Consider the following 11,190-nt stretch of genomic DNA (forward strand, 5'->3'; position numbering starts at 1 on the left):
GCGTAAAACAAATTGTATACAACATTCGTTGTATTGATTGATTCAGCTGTGATAGTGATACAAGTGTGTCAAGAACAAAGACGAGTGGAAGTTAGGATGGATGCTATATTTGCTTGGTGAGCCATAAAAAGAAGGAAAAGAAACCATTTACAGAAAGTGGCAGGATAGCGAATGTCATTGTAGAACGTGAAAACAGAAATAGACTTAAACTTCTACGTGCCATAGCATACAATTTATCATACTAGACCCCATTTTGTTCTATGTTGTACTTTAACTTTATCATTAGGTAACTGGTTTTTAATAAAAAAATTAAACATATCTGTAATTGTAGTTTGTTGCTTTATAAAACTTGTCGGCATTTTGTCTTGTCAGACTTGTCGGCCTTTTGGATGTCTGCCTTTTAGTTGTCTTATTTCCAGTCGGTCTTTTGTACAGGCGGCCTTTTAGATGTCGATCTTATTTCCTGTCTGCCTTTTGTCCGTGCCGGCCTTTTGTCTATTTCGGCATTTTGTCCGGATCCCTGTAAAGTGTAAATGGCTAGTTTGACTTAGATCTAAAAATCTCTAGATCTAGATCTATATTTTTATAATGAAAGCGAAAAAAAAAATTAAAAAATAGGGCCTAGCTCTTTTGTATTTTAAGTTGAGGATGTGATTTTTGTTTTCAAAATGGCTGCCTATGGAACATTTATCCTTCGCACCTGCACAAAATGTACAAAAAATGTTTTACCAGTGTTTTCACGGTTAACAACTTGCCAAGAAAACACTGTGTTCAAATTAACGGTAAAAAACTACAATGCTTACTTTCGTCTTAGTGTTACATAATACTATCGGCCTACACTTATGATTAAAACATGTCAAATGTCATGGACTCATGAGCAATGACTTTTTGGTAATCTATCGTTTTAGGTACGTAAAATCGCCCGCGACTAGTAATGTGAAAAACAGGTGACTCCTTACATTTTAATAATTATTTCGCATTTTAAGGAGGATTTATGTTTTGAAAAATATAAAAATGTTTCCTTGTTTCATTTATGTACCTGTTTTAAAACAATTGAATTAAAACTTTTCAGTAATAAATGAACACCAGCGATGTTTCCAACAGATGCAACCATGCTCATTTACTATAGCAGCCATCTTGTTAAAATTTTATTTTTATAGACTTATAGCGAGATTCAGGCGGAAGTCACTCTATTTTACAAATGGCTGCTGTTTATATAGCAAATCTTACTTGCAGACACTGCTGTTTAAAGTTAATTTCCGGCCTATATTGATATATTTAGCCATAGATTTAGGTTTATTATTCATTTATCTATAATATTTGACACAAACAAATCACAATATACTTCTATTACAGCTTTAACAATGAGGTAACGTTTTCGTACATTAATAGCCGCGGGCGATTTTACGTACCCAAAACGATAGATTACCGACTTTTTTGTCTTTTCAAATTTGTTGAATCTAGCCTACTTAACTTTAATTTAACTCTACTTACTACTAATCTAGATCTAGATATCTAGACCTAGTCTAGACTAGATTAAAGATTTTGAAATGATTTCTAGAATCTAAAATCTAGATTCTAATCTAGTTAAGTTAAATCTATTCTAGTAGATCTAGATCTAGTAGTAGTTAACAGTAGGCCTAAGGGCTAAGAGACTGTTAAATGGTGGCGACCAAGTCCAAGTCCCATGGGTATTCAAGAGGCCCATTAAATATTTTAAAAATCATAGGCCCGCCCTACACGGCGAAGTTAAAATTAATATTTAATATGGTTATAAAATCCTGTCTGTTTGGTTTTTTCTGAATTTATTAAAGATTGGATGTAGGCCTATTTGTCATTTGATGTTTTAATTTGATATTTTCGGTAACTAAAAAAATAAAAAAGAACAAAAACGATTTGGTTTTCACGTGTAGCCTAATGGCAACATAAACAATGAAATTCTTCTATTTGATATTTGTAAGCAAAAAAAAAGGGAAAACTAGGTCATGGGATTTAAATTTGCATTGTTATTTAAAAACTATCTGCAAAGTTTTGTAAACAAAAGACTATGATGTGGGGTCTGTCATAAATTCATCACAGAGTTCCTGTACTGTACATTCAATCAATGTTTGTGAAACGTCAGGTTATAACTTAGGCTTGATGAAAATAAATAGAAATGTAGCCTTGAACTCAATAAATTATTTTCCAGTTCTCTGGATTTGCAACTTTTATAACACGGATTCTAAAAATATTAAATATCTGATTTATTTTTAGGCTTACGTTTTTAGTTTTTATTATTTTTATGGTCGTTTTGATTGCAAAATCTAAAAAAGCACGTTTTTGATTCATGTCAACAATATGATGGAAGGATTCTCGTCAACTCGTTTGCCTCCATTAAAGTTTAATAATATCGGCAGATGCTAGAATCTAGATCTTGTAATAATACTAGTAATGTGCCAGAAAGTTGTCTCATTAACTTTAACTTTTAGTAAATATTTCACATTTTTAGATGGATTTGTGTTTTAAAAGTTACAAAAATGGGATGATATTAGATACCAATGTCCAATAATAGTAGTATTACTTGCTAACAATATGACGTACACACTGGATGCATGGCTTTCGATGATTTTTTTGTCTTAGTTCCAGTGACCTTCTTAAAATTACTGTTTAAAATGTTTTCCACGAGCAAAATGGTGGGATTTTCATTTTTCGCGTTATAAAAACAAACCATTGTTGGCTGGGCTATATATGCCAGAAAAGCATTTAGTATTATTATTTGTATCCTTCTATGAAAAAAGAAATCAAATATTGTGAGCTTTTTTTTTATAATACCGGCGTTCATATCACAACCAATTAATTATTATTTTTTAAAAACAACGTGACCGCTATTGGGTTCATCACTAGTGAGGAACTCTGGTGCATAGCCAATTAAAAAGTTAAAGAAGATTCTATTATCGGACACTGGTATAAAAATTCTCCCCAAAAATGAGATATGTACCTATTTTTAAACAAATTTATTAAAAGTTTTCAGTAGGCTAATAAATAAAGATTAGGGATGTTTTCAGCAGATGCAACCAATCTCGCTTACTTTAGCAGCCATCTTGTTTACATTTTTGTGGTTAAATTATAGTTAGAGATTCAGGAGAAATCACTCTAATTTACAGACGGCTACTGCTTATATAGTAAATCTTGCTCTCAAACACTACTGTTTAAAGTTAATGTCTGGCCCATAGTACTTTATTAAGTAAGCCATTGCTTTTGGTTTATTATTTAATTATCTATTAGGCCTATATTTGGGGGGGGGGGGGCACTTGAAATTTTTTCGGGGGGGGGGGGGGGCGGTACACTTTCTTCGGGGGGGCGGACACTGTTAAAAGTATATATTTTCTATATAAATTATATAAATTTCATTTCGTTCGGGGGGGGGGGTAAAAAAAATTTCGGGGGGCCGAAGAGATGCCTCGAAGAAACTCTGTTAACAATGTTGACTGTTACTGAGTGTAAATTACTGTAGTCTGTGTAGGTAGATGTATGGTCAAGAAGGGGGAAAAGGGAAGATAACTTGCATTATAAAATCTGCGAGCAACTTCTTATTTAGTTTTTAGATCTTCGGGGGGGCGGACACTGTTAAAAGTATATATTTTCTATATAAATTATATAAATTTCATTTCGTTCGGGGGGGGGGGGGGGGTGAAAAAAATTTCGGGGGGCCGAAGAGATGCCTCGAAGAAACTCTGTTAACAATGTTGACTGTTACTGAGTGTAAATTACTGTAGTCTGTGTAGGTAGATGTATGGTCAAGAAGGGGGAAAAGGGAAGATAACTTGCATTATAAAATCTGCGAGCAACTTCTTATTTAGTTTTTAGATCTAAATGTTGCAATTTATTTTGAGTTAGATCTATATCTAGTTTAAATAAATCTGGCATTGATTAAACTATAATTATCAATTAAACAAATACTGTTAATGATTTCCACATGATTTAAAAAAATTTACTTTTTTTTTTTTTTTGCAGACTGCTCGATTCCTTTCATCATTAACACATTTGCAAAAAGCAAAATATACACCAAGAGAGAAACCAGAATACATTGAAAATTTTGAAGTGTCGTACGATGAGTTTAAATATGTTGAGCCGCTTCTTCCCAAAGCTGTTGTCCCTGAGGCACCTCAGCATGAAATGTATCCCACAGCCTCTGGCTGGGTCCCACCCAATGGTACAAACTTAACTCTAACCTCGCATGTAAAAGATCAAGCATTAATATCTCTACGAATCAGATAATGTTGTGTACTTATTGTGGTAATGTACAGTTTAGTACAGAATTTCATCCATTCATTACAATCACCCTGAATTGGGTGAAACTGATAAGATTGTGTACTTACTGTGGTAATGACAGTTCAGTACAGAATTTCATCCATTCATTACAATCACCCTGAATTGGGTGAAACAGATAAGATTGTGTACTTACTGTGGTAATGACAGTTCAGTACAGAATTTCATCCATTCATTACAATCATCCTGAATCATGTGAAACAGATAAGATTGTGTACTTACTGTGGTAATGACAGTTCAGTACAGAATTTCATCCATTCATTGCAATCACCCTGAATCGGTTGAGACTGTATGCCCAGGTGGTAGAGATTTCAACTGCTAACCTGAAAGTTTGGAGTTCAGACTTAAGTCTGTAGGTCCACCTAGCTCTAATAGGTACCTGACTCAAGTTAGGGAGAGTAAAGAATGTTGAACATAGTGCTGATCACACCATACATCAAATACTGTGGTCAAGAAACTGATGAGCTCTATTTATATCTGCCCTATGGGTCATTTGGTCAGAAACAAGAACTTATGCTTCCCAGGAAGGGGGAGAGGTAATGAATGTGATGAAAGAAACATAAATAGGGATCATGAAGCCAAGGTGGTCTTGGGTCAGGATATTACCCATTTGATTAGGTCACTCCCTAACCATAGCCATATCCCTAATCTTAAACCTAACCCAATTCCTAAACCCAATCCTGGCTGATAAAAAAGTGTGTATGTGGGGGGCATTGTCTAAAATTAATATATTTGGATGACCCTTAGTGCTTACTAAAACAAATAAGCTTTACATTATCTATAATAGATTGAATAAACTATCTAAAACAAAATCTGGTTAATGTTTGTTGCTGTGGTTTTCTAATTGTCTTTAAATATATAATTTTCTAATCACAACTACAACAAAACAAACTTAATGCTTACATTTTTAATTGTATTTTTTTAAAAACTTTAAGGAATGAATTATTCCAAAGTAATTTTAAACATATACATTCATGCTGTTCTTTGTATTTCCAAATGCTAAATTCTAATTCTAAATTTTCTGGTCAACAGATGAGCTGATATCCAAGCAAACGTTTTTAGTGCGTCGAACCAAGAACCATATGTTGCCAGTTTATCCAGAGAAATCAAAACGAAGAGTGCAATTAACATGGAAAATTAATCATTCTGTCATCATAAAAAAAATTGAAGGTGATATATGGGTAAGTTATCCTATTAATTACAGACCATTATTACTTTAATTATGTTGTATTTAAACTAATATTAAAAATGTTTGATATTGAAAGATAATTTAGAAGTTAAATTTACTTGATCAAATTTAATTATGTAATATTTCCAAGTGAGAAAACCAAAAAATTGGTTATTTCCCTTGAGTGGGCAGTTAAAAATAGTAGAGAACTGATACACCCTTTTATTTTACAGCTGTTTATTAAAACTTTTGAATTCAAGTCATGTTAATTGAAATGCTTTTTTAATTTTCCTTTTTTAAAGTCATTAGAATGTCAGCTGAGAGAGTATCTTCAAAATAAAACTGGCATTACAAGAATCAGGACACAGGTCCATGAGGTTGCTCGGTTCATCCGTATCCGAGGAATGCATACGCCATTAGTTGCAGAGTTTTTGTTGGAAAGAGGAATGTAGTTGTTACTTTTGTGGATAGGAAGAAACAATAAAGTTTTATAGTCTCTATTTATTTTCTATATGTTAATTTTTTTCATGAATTAGTAGCAATCCATGTTTTAATGCGTGTGTTATTTTGATATGAATGTGTGTTACTATTTATTACAAATCAGCAAACACTATAATTAAACTAGAGACAGGCTTTTATTTTATTTTTTTGATTATACTTTTGAAAGAGTTTTTTTTTTTTTTAAATTATACTTTGGCAAAATTGTTTCATTTTTTCTTTTTTTTTTTTTTTAATATATTTTTGAGATAGTTCTCATTCTGTTAAACTGTTAAGTTATAGTGTTTCATAAGTATAATTATAAAAAAAATAAACCTGTTTCAAAAGTATAAGTAAAAAGGAAAATTAAACCTATCTCTAAAGTATAATTTAAAAAAAAGATATGAAACCTGTTAATAAAACTTTAAGTTGTGGTGCCATCCTTCACCCCATACTTTCTGATCTCCCCTTATATTTCTGCCACTATCTTTAGATAATGATTCCCTTAACCACTGCTGTGTTACTGACTTTGTGAAGTGCATACCTTAATCAGTACCGTACATAATGAACATCTCAATGATTGAAGAGTTCAATCCTTAGCTTAAATATGTACGTAAGATGTTCTTTGATCCCTATGATTTTTTAACTGAATTCATTACCAGGCTACAGCTATAAACTATAGAGGGGGGGGGGGGGGTAGCCATCTTTTTTTAGAAATGGCGGTCAAGGTCAGAGTGGCATTTAATTTTTTTTTAAAGTTTTAAAGGGATAGTTTGGTCAGTTCTATAACCCAGCTGCCTTTTATTTCACTAACTACTGTGTCAGGTAGAAATACTTCATCCCCCCGCTCCCCGTAGACCGACATCGAAAGGTATATTATTTACTTAGGGGGTCTTACATGAGCAATGTCACACACCGAGGAGGGAGGGATGGTTTGGATTTTTATGAGGGGGGGGGGGGGAAGGGACTGTTCAGATTTATATACTCAATGTTGATCGAGCTCAGTCGATATTTTAGAAATACATCTCAATCTACTTCGTTCTTAATTTTAGTGTTGCAAGGGATTCCCTCCAACACAATTAAGTATAGGCCAGACTACAGAGTCATAGCGACCCTTCCCGGGGACAGACTTTCGATTTGCACCCCCTCCCCGTCAAACTTTTGATTTGTTTCTCCAACGCATTTTGGCGCCCCCTAAGGTCGGCGCCCGGGGACATATGTCCACCCCCCACCCCCCTCGCTACGCCTCTGAGGCCCTACATGTCAACTAGTTATGCTCCATTGAGGCCATTGACTCCGATTTCAGCCTGCTTTTCTTTTTAGGATTTGCTTCCATAGCCTTTTGTCCAACCAAGAACAAACTACAAGACAGCAGTTGTTTGATTTTGGAGTTGTCTCTCCTAGAGTTGGTGTCCCCAGCTAACGAGCCTCATCTGCCCGAGGGTCCGAACTCGAGATTTTTAGGTTTAGCAACCATGAGCTTTACCGACTCGACCACGCCGACCCTAAATCTCAATTTAAAAAAAAAAAAAATCGAAAACTTGAGGGGTGTAGTAGTCTGGGGTGTGATGCTATACTAGGAGGCAGGAGCAGTGGCGTAGCGAGGTCGGGTGTCACCCGGTGCGACACTTAATGGTGTCACCACCCAGAGGTGTAGCAACCCTTCCCGGGGACAAACTTTCAATTTTCGATTTGTACCCCCCCCCTCAAACTTTTAATTTGCACCCATCCCCTCAAATTTCTATATATTTTGCTATTTTTTGCCTTGGTGTCACCCCCTAAAGGTGTCACCCGGTGCGGTCCGCACCCCCCTCGCTACGCCTCTGGGCAGGAGGGGTGATGGGGAACAAAAGTCGTTTTTTAAAAGCGGGCCGTAGTTTACGGATGACCCCTTTGTTATTATTATTAAAACATAGGCCTAATTAATTAATTAATCTAAGATAATGGATGCCGGATGTTTAATTATGGTACTCGACGTCGCAGTGGTGTGGAGGTTTTTTTGTGCAGGGGCGCTGCACTGAGCTAATTAACAAGAGATAATTATCTATATTTGGGCGACACCCCCAACGTCAACATCGATATGGCTTTGGTTTGTTTTGATTTTTTTTTTAATCTCTGCTCCGCATTTTTTTTAACCGGAAGTCACATGACGTCAATACTGAATATGACCATGAACTCCCCCACCCTCCCCCCTGTGTAATTTAGACAGCTATCAGTTGGGTAATTAATGAGAAAACGTAGGTGTAGAAAAAAACTAAGTGCAATCAAATGTCATGTAGGTAACTTGACCCTGAACTGATCAACACGAGAGCGACTGTCCGTTTTGTCACAAATCAGGGGGAGGCTCATCACTTTATATCAACATCTGCTAAATCAAAGAGCTTCTGCCCTTTTTAAAGCGTAGATTCGTTTCTTTTGAAGTGAAATATTTATTAATTACCGGTGAGGTTAGGATTGGTTAAGTACAGGGATTACATTGCACCTGGTGTCACCTACAATGCACCCGCCCACAGGTCAGCTGCTGACCTACTTCATTTGGGGAACGGGTTTGAGGGAACAAAGGGAGACAATTCTAATTTAGAAAATAAGGGAGACAACCTAGTATTATTAACTAAGTGCAACAAAGTTACGAGATTGTTTTCGAAGCGGACTACTCATCACATTTTATTAAAATTACTTCGCACATTTAAAAATAAATATTTTAGAGACATATATTTAGACTACTGTCTGAAAAATACTCATATAAATGAAATCTAAAATAATAATTTTGACAATTCAATCCTCTTCTTGGTAAGGCTATTTCAATCTCAACAAGTAGAACCACAGTCATTCAGTAAAAAGGGCCGCTTACGGCTCAGGAGCCAAATTCAGCTGACCTCAGACATTAGCTGAAAAGCATACACACAGAAATGTATATATATATATATATATATATATATATATATATATATATATATATATATATATATATATATATATATATATATATATATATAGATATATATATATTACGGTCAAAGCCCGAAGTGCGGCCAAAGCGCGGATTGGCCGGCCAGTCCGCGCATTGGCCGGCTCTCTTGGCCAAACCCCGAAGAACTAAGCACTAAGATCGTATTTCGTACATTGGCCGGCCAATGCGCGCACTGGCCGGGACGTATTGGCCAAAGTCCGAAGCGCTTAAACTTGACAGCGTATTTTGTACATTGGCCGGCCAATGCGCGCACTAGCCGGGATGTCCTGGCCAATGTTCTATCTAGACTAAGTTGTGATCGCATTTTCATTATTCTGGGTGCATTTTCATTGAGAGTAACGTATTGTTATGCTCTTGTTTGTATAGCATTCTATATGCAAGGCGACCTGGATCAAAAGGGCCGTCAGACAATGAGACAGACATAGCAGATGGCTGTCAAAAGAGAAAAATGTAAATCCATGTTAGTTTCCATATATGGGCTCTCGATAAAATAGTTACTGAGGAAGATCTTGAGAAAATTGAACAAGAAATGGAGGTTCCCATAAATGCAACGACATCCTCAGCTAACACATCTACTGCCGTGGCGGAACGCCCAGACCAGTTGCATGACAATAATGTGGCCAACAGATTCTGTATAGATTGTGTCACAACAAACAAGACATCATGGAACACAGATCAGCAGCTCATACTGGCTTGCAAACTCAAGGTGCTAAGATGCTTAAAACATCAAATACAAAATTTAAAGATGGTGAAGTGGGTGACAATGTACGCATCAGTTTTCCAGATGTTAACAGAGGTCACAGTCCCCGAAGTGTGATTGCAGTTGTCATGAGCGTCGAGGGCGGTTTCTACAAATTAGTAACGGAACATGGTGTTCTAAAACAACTGTATGCTAGAAGTGAGTTTTCAATTCTTCACGAAAAACTGCTCTTATTGTCGTCAGTTGGCACTGAGGAAAAATCAGTACGAACCATCGCATCTTCACAATCATTGACTGGGGGCCAAGGCTACACTCGCTGCAATTGCACAACTAAGTGCACAACAAATCGCTGCAAGTGTAAAAATAACAAGCTGCTATGTAATTCTAAATGCCATAAAAGTTCAACTTGTTGTAACAAGTGATGATATTGCTAGATTGAGACTATAGTACAATAAAAAATTTGAATGTTTCTGTCATTTACTTTAATTAATAATCAATAAAGACTTATATTCATGATCCTTACGGCAAAAAAAAAATCTGCTCATGATTTTCTAATTCGGACTTTGGCCGGTCGTCCCTAGCCAGATGATCTTCTAATTAAGACTTTGGCCGGTCCACCATGGCCAGTCCGCGGATTGGCCGGCCAAAGGCCGAAATCAAGCAAAGTTTCGGACTCTGACCGACCTATGGGAGGCGATATTGGCCAATGCGCGGATTGGCCGGCCAATCCTAGCATTGGCCGACTTCGGGCTTTGACCGTAACATATATATATATATATATATATATATATATATATATATATATATATATATATATATATATATATATATATATATATATATATATATATATATCAGTGGCGTAGCGAGGTCGGGTGTCACCCGGTGCGGCACTTAATGGTGTCACCCCCCCCCCCCCTCAATTTTTTCTCTATATATTTTTACTATTTTTTGCCTTGGTGTCAACCCCTAAATGGTGTCACCCCGCCCCCCTCGATACGCCTCTGATATATATATATATATATATATATATATATATATATATATATATATATATATATATATATATATATATATATATATATATATATAACGCGAATAGTTTCTAACAATTTCTCCGTAAATACGAGGAGATCAACCTATTTATAGAGGGTCGGCGTGGTCGAGTCGGTAAAGCTCATGGTTGCTAAACCGAAAAGTCTCGAGTTCGAACCTTCGGGCAGATGAGGCTCGTTAGCTGGGGACAGCCACTCTTCTAGGAGAGACAACTCCAAAAATAAACAACTGCTGCCTTGTAGTTTGTTCTTGGTTGGACAAAGGCTATGGAAGCAAATCCAAAAAGAAAAGCAGGCTGAAATCGGAGTCAATGGCCTCAATGGCGCATAACCAATTGACACGTAACGCTTAATTGTGTTGGAGGCGTGGTCGAGTCGGCAAAAAAAGCTCATGGTTGATAAATTCGAACAAAGTCTCGAGTTCAAACCCACTGGCAGATAAATCTCGATCACCTTCAACACTAATATTTAAGAACGAAGAAGAAGAACCTATTTATAGATGTCCATCAAA

The 11,190-nt window shown here is 36.1% G+C and overlaps 1 protein-coding gene across 1 annotated transcript; it reads left to right on the forward strand.

Moving 5' to 3' along the window:
• Window positions 1-631: 631 nt before the first annotated feature.
• On the forward strand, window positions 632-5,976 carry LOC131929560 (large ribosomal subunit protein mL49). The gene is made up of 4 exons (XM_059285827.1): window positions 632-782; window positions 3,994-4,192; window positions 5,341-5,489; window positions 5,779-5,976. The coding sequence occupies exons 1-4, from the start codon at window positions 669-671 to the stop codon at window positions 5,926-5,928; spliced, it is 612 nt and encodes a 203-aa protein (XP_059141810.1). The 5' UTR covers window positions 632-668; the 3' UTR covers window positions 5,929-5,976.
• The last annotated feature ends 5,214 nt before the right edge of the window (window positions 5,977-11,190 follow it).

This window comes from Physella acuta, unplaced genomic scaffold (genome assembly GCF_028476545.2).
Source record: "Physella acuta isolate Inbredline_101_S28 unplaced genomic scaffold, ASM2847654v3 ptg001650l, whole genome shotgun sequence".
In the NCBI taxonomy this organism is placed as follows: Eukaryota; Metazoa; Mollusca; class Gastropoda; family Physidae; genus Physella; species Physella acuta.

Bases quoted from the DNA above. Each gene is read 5' to 3' on its own strand.
- LOC131929560 (XM_059285827.1), top strand. From the start codon at position 669: ATGGCTGCCTATGGAACATTTATCCTTCGCACCTGCACAAAATGTACA. The intron at 783-3,993 runs GTAAAAAACTAC...TTTTTTTTGCAG, and splicing joins ACACTGTGTTCAAATTAACG to ACTGCTCGATTCCTTTCATC. The intron at 5,490-5,778 runs GTAAGTTATCCT...CCTTTTTTAAAG, and splicing joins AAATTGAAGGTGATATATGG to TCATTAGAATGTCAGCTGAG.